General features: G+C 41.8%; 1 protein-coding gene across 1 annotated transcript in view; it reads right to left on the bottom strand.

Annotated features, from left to right (window-relative positions):
- Positions 1 to 2,383: 2,383 nt before the first annotated feature.
- The window catches only part of rnf10 (ring finger protein 10), a 28,731-nt gene continuing 13,295 nt past the window's right edge, over positions 2,384 to 17,819 (bottom strand). Inside the window, exons 7-17 of the mRNA XM_014160367.2 lie at positions 6,132 to 6,286; positions 5,833 to 5,961; positions 5,500 to 5,740; positions 5,250 to 5,383; positions 5,016 to 5,133; positions 4,801 to 4,902; positions 4,568 to 4,705; positions 4,104 to 4,195; positions 3,891 to 3,948; positions 3,550 to 3,714; positions 2,384 to 3,449 (exon numbers count right to left, since the gene is read on the bottom strand). Coding sequence (XP_014015842.2) covers positions 3,376 to 3,449; positions 3,550 to 3,714; positions 3,891 to 3,948; positions 4,104 to 4,195; positions 4,568 to 4,705; positions 4,801 to 4,902; positions 5,016 to 5,133; positions 5,250 to 5,383; positions 5,500 to 5,740; positions 5,833 to 5,961; positions 6,132 to 6,286 — 1,406 coding nt within the window. The 3' untranslated portion in view covers positions 2,384 to 3,375. The remainder of the gene's footprint in view (positions 3,450 to 3,549; positions 3,715 to 3,890; positions 3,949 to 4,103; positions 4,196 to 4,567; positions 4,706 to 4,800; positions 4,903 to 5,015; positions 5,134 to 5,249; positions 5,384 to 5,499; positions 5,741 to 5,832; positions 5,962 to 6,131; positions 6,287 to 17,819) is intronic.

Consider the following 17,819-nt stretch of genomic DNA (forward strand, 5'->3'; position numbering starts at 1 on the left):
CGCTCCAGCAGGTATATCTCACTGGTCACCCCCAAAGCCAATTCCTCCTTTGGTCGTCTTTCCTTCCAGTTCTCTGCTGCCAATGACTGGAACGAACTGCAAAAATCTCTGAAGCTGGAGACTCATATCTCCCTCACTAGCTTTAAGCACCAGCTGTCAGAGCAGCTCACAGATCACTGCACCTGTACATAGCCCATCTGTAAACAGCCCATCTATCTACCTACCTCATCCCCATACTGTATTTATTTATTTTGCTACTTTGCACCCCAGTATCTCCACTTGCACATTCATCTTCTGCACATCTACCATTCCAGTGTTTAATTGCTATGTTGTAATTACTTTGCCACCATGGCCTATTTATTGCCTTACCTCATTTGCACTCACTGTATATAGACTTTTTGTTTTTTGTTCTACAGTATTTTTGACTGTTTTGTTTATTCCATGTGTAACTCTGTGTTGTATGTTTCGAATTGCTATGCTTTCGCTTGGCCAGGTCACAGTTGCAAATGAGAACTTGTTCTCAACTAGTCTACCTGGTTAAATAAAGGTGAAAAACAAAAAGAAACAAATTGTGTTTAGTGAGTCTGCCAGATCAGAGGGATGACCAGGGATGTTCTCTTGATAAGTGCATGAATTTGACCATTTTCCTGTCCTGCTTGCCATTCAAATGTAACAAGTAGTTTTGTGTGTCAGGGAAAATGTACAGATTAAAAAGTACATTATTTTCTTTAGGGATGTAGTGAAGTAAAAGTAGTCAAAAATATAAATAGTAAAGTACAGATACCCCAAAAACTACTTAAGTAGTACTTTAAAGTATTTGTACTGAAGTACTTTACAGTCCCCCTCCAAGACTAACCTTAGGATAGTAGAGACCCTACTGAGTATTTCCCATACCGCTGAGACCGGTAGAAAATGTTCTCTCTACAAGCCAGTATGTATCCCATGTACAGTCTATTAGTGTTTTGCATTGGGGGCTATGGATGGGGCAGAGCGAACAGCCAGCAGCAGGCAGTGCGACAGTCCCCCTATAAAACGGACCATATTTGGTTAAGAGACACGACTGAGTATTTCCCTACCCCAGTTTATATGATACAGGTAGTAAAGTTCTCTTTACAACCCAATAAGTATCCCATATACAGTGTAGTGTATTACATTGCAGTGGGTGGAGTAAGGAGTTACCAGGACTGTATATTATTATAAACCCGTTGCCCAGCACAATAGACCAATTTAAGTTTTGCATACCCCCGAGTAATTCCAATAATATCTATTTGCATTTGATAAAAATTGTATTTCTTTAAATATAGCATACACAATACCTTTTAACATACCAATATGTGTAAACTTTCAAAATAAAATTATCCATGTATTTTTTCAAAGGTTGCAATGCTGTGAAAATCAGTTGTACCGCACTAGTGCAAAAAAGTATCGATATTCCGAGTTTAGTGTTTCTTTTTAGGATATAATTTTTTTTATCCGCGATCATACTGCCAGCATAACTGCCTAATGTAGGATTACGGTAATGTAGCTGGTTGCACGTGGCTGGCTGTTAGCTACAAATTGGTAGGTATGGTGTGCCACCCTTTGTACAGTTTTCATTACTACACTGACACGGTTGGTGATAGGTTACAATCGGCTGCTGCGTGTGTCCTGGGCTGCGTTCAATACGAAAAAAAAACCGTTTCGCTCAATTAAATGGAAACGGTGATATTCTTAACGACCAGTTGAAAAACGGGGAAGGATTAAGTTATGGGTTCAAAATGCAACGCTGCCAACCCCTTCCCTTTAAATACGCCTCTCATTGCATCAGGTCATACCCACCAAAAGGAGGAAACGTACCTCAGTATATTCAAGAACGTTTTGGAAAAACGTGTCGTTTAATAGAAACCTTTACGCAACGTAGCAAACGTTCAATTGAACAAACCCCTGGGATAAATTACAATATCCTTCGCGTGTAGCGGTCGTATTCCCCCCCCCCCAAAAAAAGTCTTACATTTATTTCGAAAATGTTTTTGATAGGTAGGTTATGATTTATTAAAACATTTTCAGATACATTTTTCATAAATCTAGGCAGGTAGCCTAGTGGTTAGAGCCTTGGACTAGTAACCGGAAGGTGGCAAAATCAAAACCCTGAGCTGAAAAGGTATAAATCTGTCGTTCTGCCCCTGAACAAGGCAGTTAACCCACTGTTCCTAGGCAGTCATTGAAAATAAGAATTTGTTCTTAACTGACTTGCCTAGTTAAATAAAGGTAAAAAAATCATCCAGGTACACTGAACTACCTTTCTCCTTCTGACAGCCAGCCATGTGTCAACTAAAGTAAAATAACAATTGTGCATCAATACCCTCTCATTTTGCTGCAATACAAAAAATAACCAGACAATTAGTTTCATTGTGCATAATCCTTTATTCCAATGTCAGGCCAGTTGACATTAATGTTCATGTTCACTACAAACTTAAAAAAATAATCAAAGAATATAAAGAACCCTCAAACAAAACATCTTCTATATAGTATCTTTACATCCCAAGCAATCAAGTCAGCAGATCTCTAGCTTCACACATAAAACATATTTGCAACACTGAATTGAAACCAGGGGGTAAAGTGCCAATATTACAAATTAGACTAGGAAGGACAAACAAATGACTTTGGTAGAAGGGGGAAAATTAATAGATCAAAGAAGAAACTGCATATCCATGGTCTAATAATTCAAACACAAGGTCCACATTGTATTTCAGTTGTCTGCCATTAACACACAAAACATTTCCAATCCTTTCTTTAATACTAGCGACACTGTATTCCTTGTATTTTCTCCAGACCGGTATGAGAATCAGACTCATGCATAGAGGCTGTGCTATGTTCTGGCCAAATCAGAGTAAAACACAAGCAGAACATACAACTTGCATTGGATGAGGTTTTTGTTAAGCAGACATTTTTTTTGAAGATCAAATTCAGGGCTGACAGTGTTTGGGACTCGGGATTGAAAATCTGGGATGGTTCAGAGGGTGTGACATGCCTGCAGCTGGCTGACTGCTACCCCAAATAAAATGCACCCCTCAAAACGATCCATTCCACTCAACGTAGATCCTAATATGGTCTCGGTAACAAATGTCACTCATTCTACCCTCCATCCTTAGAGCATATTTTTTTTTAAAGATTTTCAATGTGGCAGAAAGTTGGAACAAATCTTTGCGCACCAGAAGTATTGCAGAACGCATAATAAACCAATTGCACAATGTAAGAAATTGTGAGTGGGACTGTGGTGGAGGCATTACTTACCTTGGCTACATACAACATCAAAAATTCTCCATTGTCATTCTAAAATAGAGCTGCATGGGAAAATGAGTGATAGGAGATGGTAAGTTTCAACTTCAGTGTCATCTACTTTGTGTGAATCATAGAGGTGCTGAACAGAAGCTTCTGTTTCTTCTTCTTCTTCTTTCCCCCCTTTTCATCTGAGAGAGAGATAATAGGATAAGTATGCAGTCTTCTAACTCCACGAATAATAATCACTTACACAAGCTAAGACACAGACAAACACAGTGAAAGACTGACCAGGGATGACCACTGGCTGTGGTGGAGCAGTTGGACCATGGTCCAGCTGCAGGAGTGCCTCCTCAAAGGCCTGGCTGAAAGAGTTCTGGAAACTGGGCACTGGGACCCGGTCAGACACATCACTCTCTCCATCGCTGTCTGCCGCTGGAGGAGCCAGAAGCATTTCTGAGGGAACAGCACAAAAAAAACAGGAGTCAAACATGGTCCAACACTGTCCAATACTGACACTATGGTCCAAAGAAACACAGGGTTCAGCTGACAATGCTCATCTGGCCAACTGATTTCAGCAAACACTAACAGAAATGGAGGAGAAATGAATGATGTACACATGGAGTTGTCACCTTTCTTTGGAGTGGTCCATGGCCCAGCATCAGCCCTGGCTTTCCCATCTCTCAGCATCTTATCAGGGGAGAATAAGGGGTGATGAGAAAAGTCATCTAAATTGTCTATATCCAAAAGTTGTGACATCCTGACATCCAAGGTAATCAGTCCGTAATACAAAAATAGGTACAGACATGTAGGAGTGACTAAATTAATGAGTTATGCCTACAGACCTGAGCGAAGGACATGCAGTGCGAGTCATCCTCCACATAGCCCACGCTGGGCGCAGGGCTGTCTCCAGTCAGACTAGGGAACATCATCCCATCTACAACGAGATGGAAATGGCGATTTCAGTTTACAAGGCACTGTTTGTAATGAGCTATATATGGGGCGGCAGGTAGCCTAGTGGTTAGAGCGTTGGGCCAGTAACAGAAAGGTTGCTAGATCGAATCCCCGAGCTGACAAATAACAATCTGTCTTTCAGCCCCTGAACAAGGAAGTTAACCCACTGTTCCTAGGCTGTCCTTGTAAATAAGAAATTGTTCTTAACTGACTTGCCTAGTTAAATAAATGGTTAAATAAAAAACAAATTCCATGGCACAAAATACAAACATTACTATCAGGAGTCCATAAAACAGTGACACTTTAAATTTCCAAGCCTGTCAAAATAAAGGACAGTTGAAAGAGCTGGTCTCACCAGAGACAGCGCTGCTGGTGAGGGCTGAGGGAGGGGCCAACAGAAATTCAGGATATACTTGTGGACTGCCGTTGTGAGGTGGTGACCCAAATGCCGGGAACTGCTGAAGATTCTCCAGCCCAATATGCACCTCTGGATCTGAGAGAAAACATTCATATGAAGATACTTTATCTGACGACAATTTTTCAGTTACATTCTACATTGAGAAACAACCAAAAGTAAAATGGACTCACATTTCCCCTGCTTCTTGTTCTCCTCCATCTCAATACGCCTCTCCCTGCGCTTCTCATCCCTTGCTTTCTTTTGTCTGAGACGCTTTCTTTTCTCCAAGTCATCTGAGAGTCAGAAGGAGAAAAAAAGTGATGGAGAAAGAAGATCAGTATTGGATTAGTATTTACTCTAAGAAGCCATGTACATGACTAGAATAGGGAGTATGTTAGGTTCTGACCTGCAAAGCTGTCCAGGGTCTCTTTGGACAGGGTGGGGGGCTGCAGGGCCAGCTCACAGATACTGAACTCACAGGTGAGCGGCAGGTGAGCCAGGTAGCGGTGTCGACGGCGAATCTCCTGTAGCCAAGAGAATCAAAACCTGAGATGTTGCACATGTTCCTGGGATGAAGCAGAAGAAACAAAGTCTTGGTACATTTTTCAAGAACAAACATGGTTAGATCTAAATCACTTACCTCAGTGATAGTTTGCCCCTCAATCTCCACCACAGTGGCCGTGATGGTGTGGGGGCTGGCCTCTAGGCTGCCGTACTCACGTTGCAGACAGCGCACGTTCACTGGGTGCAGGAACATCTGCTGGCAGTCCTCCGCTGGGAGAACAAAGGAATAAGTACAGAGACTGGACTTTTGAATGCAATAAAGAGGACAAGGTAGATGTTAAGTGGAGAGACACTGATAAACCTAGTTCTGCTAAAGGGTATCCTACCTTGGTAGAAGTAGTAGGAGGGGCCATGCTCTGAGGTTTGGGGGCGCGCTGTTTCAGCCTGGCTGGGATGGTTCTGCTCAGCAGGCTGGGGCTCTGGAGCTGCATCCTCAGGGGACTCCTCCAGCACTCTCTCCAGGAGCCCTTCAGGGAGCTGTGGTTCCTCACCAGTGGCCACCTCAGGGTCCTCCTCTGGAACCTCTGCGACCTCATCATCAAATGCAGAGGAGTACTGCAGAACTGGCTGGAAAGAGTAAAACATGGAGAATCTCTCAGAGCCAATAACACGGGCGAGTTTGGAGAGTATATTAATGGGTTATAAATGCAAACACTTACCTTGGTACTGCTAAAGGTGGTCACCACTTCCTCCTCAGGGGAGGGGGCATCTGCCAGGGTGAGATTTGACAGTTCCAGGTTGTCCTCAGCACATGCCTTCTGGTGCTTCAGCAGAGCCTCCACTCGCTCCTGGACCACAGCAGAGGAAAGAGGGGGTCAGTTCACACTATATAGGCATATCATATATGACTTGACCGAAGTTTGTGTAATAAGTCAAACTTCACACACACCACTTCTTGCTTCATGCAGTAGAAGCTGCCTGTATTTTAAATTAAAAGCTGCTAGTTTGTCAGTGTTACCTGCAGATTGCACAGGGCACTCTGGATGAAACAGGCTGTGGCATCCTCTCCCTGGGTGAGCTGACCCTGCAGAGCGGCCTCCTCCTCGGCCACTAGGCCCAGCACCTGCTCCTGAGAGGCCAGCAGCAGTTTGGAGTACGGGCTCAGATGCCCATCTACAGCACAGGGGTACAGCCATGTCACGACGACTCACATATACCATACCACAGAAACAGGTATATGGTAAACAGTGTCGCACGGTACACAAAAAATGTGGTACTTTTTCAAAACTACAAACTAGGACTGTGGCAGTCATGACATTTTGTTAGCCGGTTATTGTCATGCAAATGTCTGCTGATCTCACGGTAATTGACCGTTAATGAACAAACATGTTTAGCATCTCCATGCATACAAGTCACTGATGCACGCCTTTGGAACATTTACATTTTTAAAAAGTCTAATAAATCCATTTGATATACACCATCACAATAAATCCATCATTTATTTTAGGCAGATCTAAAACATTAAATGAAAAAAATGTATTTCAAAAAAGGAACTGAATATGAGTTGGCCTACTACTGACTATGCGCCATGCCAAAGGCTGTAGGCTAGTTTACTTAGCAGACAAGATATGCTTATGAGTGTCATTATTTTATATGATTTTATTGTAAGAATAATATAATTGAACTTAGCGGAATAAAATAGAAAGGAAATTTCTCAATTTCGGAGCACAAAAAGTGATCATTTGAAACGGCTCCTATATGCAGGATTTAGAGTTATTTGGCAACTTTAGTTGTGAACGACAAACCTTAGAATGTCTTAGAAATCCAAACATATATGGGCTGCATGATGCGACTACAGGCTATTAACTATTTGAAAAAGTCGCAAAAAAAGGGCAGGACCATGTACAGAGGAAAATGCAATCCGTATGCACTTGAATAACGACTGGCAGCCGCTTTGCCGCAGTGTAATTCATGCTGGGTAGGTGTGACGAGAATGTTCAATCCCAATGACGATAACTAACTATTATTTAAGCTTTGACCAATCCCCGAGGTTTGTACGACCCTGGGTTTAATAATAATAATTAGGCGAAGACTCAGCTTATGCAAAAGGTCCGTACAGCTTATTCAGAGAACGTTCTCAAGTCAAAAGTCATTACATTTTATAACTCCCATTTCCCCCACCTCCTTACACGCAAACACAGACACAAACAATAGGTGGGCTGTATCTTTCCCCACAGTCCGCATTCCTCGTTTATCACTACCAAGCTGGCAATTCTATCCTCCCGAGATTAGAGGGACCTTGACAGGACTCTCTTTTCTGTCGTAAGTTTCTTAGAGTTCTAACCTGGTCAGGTCATGAATAGTTTAATTGTCCTCTGTATTTTCTTAGTGACACACACACATTTCTCTCCCTTACTGGTCTTGACCAAACCTTATTGGACTTAAGTTTATCACTTTAATTATTCATTATACATGTTACATAATCTAATAATTACTAATAGTTACGTTTGTCTAATTATTAATTATACATGTTACATAATCTAATAATTACGTTTCAGGGTGGAATTCTTTAGTCATTACCTTAAACATATAAATTCCCTTATCAGTAGGCTACTACAGTAGCAGCTGGGATCCTCTTTTTAGTGGCAACCATCAAAACTCTGCTTTCACATGGGATTGCATATAGAAATGTCTGTTTATAAAAACACTCCACACATGTTTGTCATGGGCTCTCCAACCATGTTCCTGCAGCTACCCAATGCTTAATTTTGGAAACATCGATAGTAACAAGTTCACAACAAAACATTTCATTAAACTGTTGACAGCAATGAAGGAGAGGAGATGGGGAAATGCAGTGGTGAGATATTCTATAGCTAAAAAGGTAGTGCCAACCTATTATGAAAATATTAAAACATGTCCCATTACTAGGTTATTCAAAATCAAATTCACTATAAAATGTAGGCTAACTTCGTAAACTGCCCTGCGCAATCAGTGAACCAACGGCATCGCCTAGGCCTATATGTTCCCTCCCAGACTCATTGAAAGAAAGATTGGAGTGTAGCATAAGGTAACCCAGTCCATCCAGTATGCATAATACAGTCCACACTCAAAGGCAATTACTAGCTTGTTTAATTTTGGATTATAGGCTAGACCAATTATGTACCAAAGACATCTTAAATATATGTTTTTTTATACACGGTAGGTGATGTATTGTAGAACTGTGGCACAATCATTATTTTGATTCAGTCTTTTGGGGGTATGGCTTGGGCTCATATATAGGCAAATGCATAAGCTCTAATATGCGTATGGATGTTCTACATGCAATGTCTTAAATGCTTTGAATTAAATCACCTTAAAGCGCTGTCCATTTCGTTGTTTGCCTTTGAAACAACATCCACAACAACCATGTTTCCCACTCAGTTTCAACCTGCTGTCGTCACAGTGAGGTGAGTTTTAAAATCATGATATAATTTTGACAATTGGTTGATACGATTACGATAGCATTTGCATTGATGTCAGAGTGGTTAGAGGGACAAAATGAGCCCCGAGTACCAGGCCATTAGGACCTGATGGTAGTTAGCGAGTTGGTTACTACAAACACGTTTGAGATTACTTTGACTGTGGTCATGACTGCCGGTGTGGCGGTAATGCAGTCCCCGCAACAGCCCTAACTACAACATGAAAAACGATTAGATAGAATTTTGTTATTTCCGATTCATCTATCAAATGTCTCTCACGTTTGGAAACCAACTAAATGTATTTTACTTATTCGAAAATGTATTAATTAGCCCAAGTTTAAGACAAACAGAATGCATCATTGATTCATATTCCCTGCAACTTTCTGAAGACAATACGACACAGGAATACGTGCGGTGCGTGCATGTCTACCACTTTGTGTAGCCTTTAGCATGCTAATGCTAACCATCTTCAGGTCGATGGAAAGGCTTTCCCAAAAAACTCAATTCAAAATGTACTGCAAAGTAACCTACCTGGAAGAATTATAACTCCATGTGTGCTACAGAAACCGGTAACCAAACAATGCTAAGCAAGGTTGCCAGGTTTAATTAAAATTACCAACACATTGACCACTCCAAATCCACCCACAAGGACTGAAAACTAGCCCAGACATCTTTTCCAGCAACAAGAGAGGAGTTGCCACATAATGTTGTTTCCATAATGACAATCAAAATACAACTGGTAAAAAGTTGTCATGGCGTGCTGCTCTCCTCTCACTCACTGTGCTGCAGCAGGCAGCTGAGTCAACTCAACATACCCCCTCTGGCCCTCCCTGCCCACTCTCCAACAGCCTGCCTCACTGCCTGATAGTCAGCAGCAGGCCACAGTGTAATTAACCTCCACTGGATCGGTGTCCAGAAATCGGGACAGTTGTTGCTCAATATGCGATATTTCACTAGAATGGTATTGTAAACAGACAATTTTCCGGGACATAGACATGTCTTATATCGTCAGAAAGCTTAAATGATTGTTAATCTAACTACAGTAGCCATTACAGCACAAAAATACCACGCTATTTTTTGAGGATAGTGCACAACAACAAAACACCTTTATCAAGGCAATTGGTTTGATACATTCACATCTGACGGTAAATAATGTACTTCCATTCAGTAATCTTGCTCTGATTTGTCATCCTGAGGGTCCCAGAGATTAAATGTAGCATAGTTTTGTTTGATAAAATCTATTTTTATATCCTAACAACTAGAAGTCGACAGATTAATCGGAATGGACAATTAATTAGGGCCGATTTCAAGTTTACAGAACAAATCGGTAATCGGCATTGTTGGATGCCGATTGCATTGCATTCCACGAGGAAACTTTGTGGCAGACTGACCACCTGATACGCGAGTGCAGCAAGGAGCCAAGGTATGATGCTAGTTAGCATTAAACTTATCTTAACATAATCACTAGTTAACTACACATAGTTGATGATATTACTAGGTTAACTAGCTTGTCCTGCATTGCATATAATCAATGCGGTGCCTGTTAATTTATCATCGAATCACAGCCTACTTCGCCAAGCGGGTGATGATTTAACAAAGGCGCATTTGCAAAAAAAGCACAATCGTTGCACGAATGTACCTAACCATAAACATCTTTTGCCTTTCTTAACCTGTTATGGCTAGGGGGCAGTTTTTCACGGCTGGATAAAAAACGTACCCGATTTAATCTGATTATTAGTCCTGCCCAGAAACTAGAATATGCATATAATTATTAGCTTTGGATAGAAAACACTCCAAAGTTTCTAAAACTGTTTGAATGGTGTCTGTGAGTATAACAGAACTCATTTGGCAGGCCAAAACGTGAGAAGATTCTGTACAGGAAGTACCCTGTCTGACCATTTCTTGAACTTCTTTGCCATCTCTATCCATTACAAAGGATCTCTGCTCTAACGTGACACTTCCTACGTCTTCCATGGGCGCTCAGAGCCCGGGAAAAAGCTGAATGACGCAATTCAAAGCCCTGGCTGAAACACACGAGCGCTTTTGCTAAGTGGTCTATCAGAGGACAAAGGGCTTAGGCTCGTGCACTGGCCGCCCCCGTCTTTGTGTTTTTCCCTCTATTGCCGAAACACAGATTCCCGGTCGGAATATTATCGCTTTTTTACGAGAAAAATGGCATAAAAATTGATTTTAAACAGCGGTTGACGTGCTTCGAAGTACGGTAATGAAATATTTAGAAATCTTTTGTCACGAAATGCGCCATGCGCACGACCCTTATTTACCATTCGGATAGTGTCTAGAACGCACGAACAAAACGCCGCTATTTGGATATATCGATGGATTATTTTGGACCAAACCAACATTTGTTATTGAAGTTATTGAAGTCCTGGGAGTGCATTCTGACGAAGAACAGGAAAGGTAATCAAACTTTTCTAATAGTAAATCTGATATTGGTGAGTGCTAAACTTGGTGGGTGTCTAAATAGCTAGCCCTGTGATGCCGGGCTATCTACTGAGAATATTGCAAAATGTGCTTTCACCGAAAAGCTATTTTAAAATGGGACATATCGAGTGCATAGAGGATTTCTGTATCTATAATTCTTAAAATAATTGTTATGTTTTTTGTGAACGTTTATCGTGAGTAATTTAGTAAATTCACCGGAGGTTTGCTAGTTCTGAACGTCACATGCTAATGTAAGAAAGCTGGTTTTTGATATAAATATGAACTTGATTGAACAAAACATGCATGTATTGTATAACATAATGTCCTAGGGTTGTCATCTGATGAAGATCATCAAAGGTTAGTGCTGCATTTAGCTGTGGTTTTGTTTTTTGTGACATTATATGCTAGATTGAAAAATGGGTAGTCTGATTATTTCTGGCTGTGTACTCTGCTGACATAATCTAATGTTTTGCTTTCGCTGTAAAGCCTTTTTGAAATCGGACAGTGTGGTTAGATTAACGAGAGTCTTGTCTTTAAAATGCTGTAAAATAGTGATATGTTTGAAAAATTGAAGTTTTCGGATTTTAGAGGAATTTGTATTTTGCGCCACGCCCATCATTGGATATTGGAGCAGGTGTTCCGCTAGCGGAACATCTAGATGTAAGAGGTTAAAATCAATACACAGAAGTATATATTTTTTAAACCTGCATATTTAGTTGAGATATTCATGTTAGCAGGCAATATTAACAAGGGAAATTGTGTCACTTTTCATGCGTTCATTGCACGCAGAGTCAGGGTATATGCAACAGTTTGGGCCGCCTGGCTCTGGCTCGTTGCAAACTAATTTGTTAGAATTTTACATAACATTGAAGTTTGTGCAATGTAACAGCAATATTTAGATTTAGGGTTGCCACCCGTTCGATAAAATACGGAACGGTCCGTATTTCACTGAAAGAATAAACGTTTTGTTTTCGAAATTATAGTTTCCGGATTTGACCATATTAATGACCAAAGGCTTGTATTTCTGTGTTTATTATATTATAATTAAGTCTATGATTTGATAGAGCAGTCTGAGCGGTAATAGGCAGCAGCAGGCTCGTAAGCATTAATTCAAACCTTACTGTGTTTGCCAGCAGCTCTTAGCAATGCTTGATCAAAGCGCTGTTTATGACTTCAAGCCTATCAACTTCTGAGATTAGACTGGCAATACTAAAGTGCCTATAAGAACATCCAATAGTCAAAGGTATATGAAATACAAATGGTATAGAGAGAAATAGTCGACACGTCATAATTCCTATAATAACTGCAACCTAATATTTCTTCACTGGGAATATTGAACCACCAGCTTTCATTGGAACTTAAATGTTAGTTTTTTTTACATGGCACATATTGCACTTTTACTTTCTTCTCCAACACTTTGTTTTTGCATTATTTAAACCAAACTGAGCACGTTTCATTATTTATTTGAGACTAAATGTTCATTCAGTATTGTAGTAATTGCCATTATATATATATATATATATATATTTTTTTTTTTTCAATGCCGATTTATAGGAGGACCGCAAAAAGCCGATACCGATTAATCGGACGATATAAAATTAAAATAAATAATATTTATAAATCGGCCGATTAATCGGTATCGGCTTTTTGCGGCCCTCCTATAAATCGGTATCGGCATTGGGGAAAAAAAATCATAATCGGTCGACCTCTAACAACATCCATGTTGTAAACAGTGTTTTGCATGAATTCCGACTCTTTCAACAAAACTATTTATTAAATCTAATCCGCAAAACATTGTTTAACCCGGTCAAATTCGGTTTCTGTGCAATCCTCAGACACTCTAGAAGGCAACCAAGCTTGTTCCATCATTCAACATTAAGAACATTGGCGTGATCCTGGACAACACCCTGTCGTTCTCCACTAACATCAAGGCGGTGACCCGATCCTGTAGGTTCATGCTCTACAACATTCGCAGAGTACGACCCTGCCTCACACAGGAAGCGGCGCAGGTCCTAATCCAGGCACTTGTCATCTCCCGTCTGGATTACTGCAACTCGCTGTTGGCTGGGCTCCCTGCCTGTGCCATTAAACCCCTACAACTCATCCAGAACGCCGCAGCCCGTCTGGTGTTCAACCTTCCCAAGTTCTCTCACGTCACCCCGCTCCTCCGCTCTCTCCACTGGCTTCCAGTTGAAGCTCGCATCCGCTACAAGACCATGGTGATTGCCTACGGAGCTGTGAAGGGAACGGCACCTCCATACCTTCAGGCTCTGATCAGGCCCTACACCCAAACAAGGGCACTGCGTTCATCCACCACTGGCCTGCTGGCCCCCCTACCTCTGAGGAAGCACAGTTGCCGCTCAGCCCAGTCAAAACTGTTCGCTGCTCTGGCACCCCAATGGTGGAACAAGCTCCCTCACGACGCCAGGACAGCGGAGTCAATCACCACCTTCCGGAGACACCTGAAACCCCACCTCTTTAAGGAATACCTAGGATAGGATAAAGTAATCCTTCTAACCCCCCCTTAAAAGATTTAGATGCACTATTGTAAAGTGGTTGTTCCACTGGATATCATAAGGTGAATGCACCATTTTGTAAGTCGCTCTGGATAAGAGCGTCTGCTAAATGACTTAAATGTAAATGTAAACATTACGTATTGGCTACACAGCACGTCAATTAGCCCATGAAGGTCAGCCTTCATTACGCACCAATGAGACTAGCGGTGTTCCCTTGATCGACAGTGTATTGGTCCTATGACCACCTATTGTAACATAGCTAGCCAGATAGCCAATGAGCTGAGCTTTACAGTAGTATGTGAACGCCCTTTGTACGACCAACAGTCATCAAGATAGACCTGTGCACAACCATGTTCATCCTCAAGGGGAAAGAAAACAGAACGAACAGTAATTTACGTTACGCAGCGGTTCATTCTATTCTACAAACTTTCTCAAAACTGAAAAAGTAAAACTCGGCTACTAATAGGCTGACCACACCGCTCGCGTCACGTGCGCGAGCGTTGCAAAATACATTTTAGAAAGCTGTGTTATTCAATTATTGCATCCACACTGCTCTCGAGCGTCTGCGTTGCCAAGGGCTAAAATATAAGTAATTCCTATTTCTGATGCAGATCGCGCTGCAAGTCCTGCCTCTCCCATCTCCTCATTGGTTTATAGAAGCAGGTACCCACGTGCCATCTCCTCATTGGTTATACCCACGTGGGTGATTGAAAGACGAACTGTGTTGCCGGTCGGTGTAGTAATACTATGAAAGTTTAGATGCCAATCACCATATAAGTTCAAAGATGAAAAAGCCTGGAAGGAGGAGAGATGACTAGAAACGATTCAGTTGACCGTTTATGTGTGGATTAATTGTCAGAGTAGAGGACCTTGTGCATTTCAGGTACAATAACAACTCAATGTTTATATCCCACGACAAATTAGCTAGCTACAGCAAGCTAGCTAAATAGGACAAATTAGCTAGCAAGTGCAAGCTAACTAGCTAAATTGCCATACATGTTTAATGCTTTTCGACCTGTCCCCAAATGAATGTAATTGGTTCAGAGTTTGTTTTGATATTTTAACCAGCGTGTCGTGATCGCGTTTGGTGTAGGGGGACAAATCATTTTATGCACGATGGCGCACGCGCGCAGCCGGTTTGGGTTCCGTGTAAGAGTGGAAAAGTTGAATCGAAGTCCAAGTATACAATGTATTGAACTTACCCTACAGTGCATTCGGAAAGTATTCAGACCCCTTGACTTTTTCCACATTTTGTTACGTTACAGACTTATTTTAACATTTATAAAATTGTTTTTTAATCTACACACAAAATCCCATAATGACAAAGCAAAAACAGGGTTTTAGAAATGTATGCAAATGTATTAAAAAAAACTGAAATATCACATTCACATAAGTATTCAGACCCTTAACTCAGTACTTTGTTGAAGCACCTTTGGCTTCTTGGGTATGATGCTACAAGCTTGGCACACCTGTACTTGAGGAGTTTCTCACATTCTCTACTGATCCTCTCAAGTTCTGTCATGTTGGATGGGGAGCGTCACTGCACAGCTATTTTCAGGTCTCTCCAGAGATGTTCGATCGGGTTCAAGTCCGGGCCACTCAAGGATATTCAGAGACTTGTCCCGAAGCCACTCATGCATTGTCTTGGCTGTGTGCTTAGGGTCGTTGTCCTGTTGGAAGGTGAATCTTTGCTCCAGTCTGAGGTCCTGAGCGCTCTGTACTTTGCGCTGTTCATCTTTCCCTCGATCCTGACTAGTGTCCCAGTCCCTGCCACTGAAAAACATCCCCACAGCATGATGCTGCCATCACCATGCTTCACCGTAGGGATGGTGCCAGGTTTCTTCCAGTCGTGACGCTTGGCATTCAGGCCAAAGAGTTCCATCTTGGTTTCATCAGACCAGAGGATCTTGTTTCTCATCAAGTCCCCTTTAGGTTCCTTTTGTCAAACTCGAAGCAAGCAGTCGTGTGCGGCTTCCGTCTGGCCACTCTACCACAAAGGCCTGAATGGTGGAGTGCTGCAGAGGTGGTTGTTCTTCTGGAAGTTTCTCCCATCTCCACAGAGGAACTCTTGAGCACTGTCAGAGTGACCATCGGGTTCTTGTTCACCTCCCTGACCAAGGCCCTTCTCCCCAGATTGCTCAGTTTGGTGGAGTGGCCAGCTCTAGGTAGAGCCTTGGTGGTTCCAAACTTCTTCCATTTAAGAATGATGGCCACTGTGTTCTTGGGGACAGTCAATGCAGCAGAAATGTTTTGGTACCCTTCCCCAGATCTTTGGCTCGACAAAATCCTGTCTGAGCTCAACGGACAATTCCTTCGACTCATGGCTTGGTTTTTGCTCTGACATGCACAGTCAGCTGTGGGACCTTATATAGACAGGTGTGTGCCATTCCAAAACATGTCCAATCAATTGAATTTACCACAGGTGGACTCCAATCAAGTTGTAGAAACATCAAGGATGTTCAACGTAAACAGGATACACCTGCGCTCAATTTTGAGTCTCATAGCAAAGGGTCTAAATACTTATGTAAATAAGGTATTTTTTCAAGTGTTTTATACATTTGCAAACATTTCTAACAACTTGTTTTTTCTTTGTCATTATGGGGTATTGTGTGTAAATTGATGAAGATTTTTCTTTTTTTAAATCCGTTTTAGAATAAGGCTGTAATGTAACAAAATGTGGAGAAAGTCAAGGGGTCTGAATACTTTCCGAATGCACTGTGTGTGTATATGTCACGTTGCCTATTGGTCTACATATTTCATTATAGTGATTGTGTTCCCCATACTCTATATAAATGTTTATAGAATGTCTTGTGTATTTGATGTATTGACGCAGGGCTCGCCCCCTGCTAAAATAAAGGTTAAATAAAATAACTAATAGTAAACTTGACTTAAATGGGAAAAAAATAATCCTCAATAGCGGTAGAGATGACCTCTGGGAGCCAACTCTAAAGAGACCACATTCAAGCCCTCACTCCCCCACTCATTCAAAAGTAGGAAGTGGTTCCTCCAGTCTGAATCCTGCTGCTTTCTCTGGCTCCACACCCACCCCCGCCCAGCCATCTAGAGGTGTGAAGAGGCCAGCCCAGAAGCGAAGGAGGGCCAGTGCACCAGCGGCAACTACCACCGAGGCAGAGGATGATGTGGAGCCACTTCCACCAACATTTCGACTTAAAAAGGTAGCCAGGACCTCAGCTGGACATGACTGGAAAGTACAGCCCCTTCATCTTTGTGTTAACTTATTTTTTTAATTAACATAAAAATGTTGCATGTTCTCTATAGTTATGTACTTACTTATTCAGCCACTTGAGGCCACTTGGGTACATTTGGCAAACTCATGAGACACCTGGGAGACTTCATACTAAATATTATGTAGCTCTCACAAAGGCTGGGAGATATGACGATATATATCGTGTGACAATAGAAAAACATTATGCTCTATCGTTTATTTCGTTGTGTCGCAAATCACACTCTTCACGGCAATATTTTTCATCCATTCGACGTCGCTTTGAGTTCTGAAGTTTGCAACACAAACAAACAAACATGGAGGAGAGTGAACGTGACACACAGCACGGAGACTGTACCTAAAAGAGGGGCTACTTTGGTCGCATGGGCGTGGTTTGGGTATGAAAAGTCTGACACGGACCAGAAAACCGTCCTCTGCAAAATATGCCGCAGGCCGGTCCACTAACCTCTGACCACCTGCGCAAGAATCATGTTTAACAGTACAGAGAGAGTCTATGGATGAGACCCCAAAAAGTACGGTCGAGTGCTCAAAACAAACCCCCGACTCAGACGTTGCAAGAGGCTTTTGCCCGCGACAGCATATGGCAAAGAATCACGACGATGGAAGGAGATAACAGCTGCCGTTACAACTTACATCTGCAAAGACATGGCCCCAATTTACACGGTGGAGAAACTGAGGTTTCGTGAGTTGGTGCTAACACTCGACCCAAGGTACCAAATACAAATACCTTTTATTTGTTGAGTATAATTCAAAATGTAATAAGAAATAGGCCTTTACATGTGGTCATTTTAGTCTCACCAGATCTATTGTGTTATATTCTCCTACATTAATTTCACATCTCCACAAACTTCAAGGTGTTTCCTTTCAAATAGTATCAAGAATATGCAACAGTGTGTGTGCAAAGTCATTGACTATAGCTCAGTATTCAACACCATAGTACCCTCCAAGCTCATCATTAAGCTTGGGGCCCTGGGTCTGAACCCCGCCCTGTGCAACTGGGTCCTGGATTTTCTGACGGGCCGCCCCTCAGGTGGTGAAGTTAGGAA

The sequence above is a fragment of the Salmo salar genome, chromosome ssa20, assembly GCF_905237065.1.
Source record: "Salmo salar chromosome ssa20, Ssal_v3.1, whole genome shotgun sequence".
NCBI classification, from domain to species: Eukaryota; Metazoa; Chordata; class Actinopteri; order Salmoniformes; family Salmonidae; genus Salmo; species Salmo salar.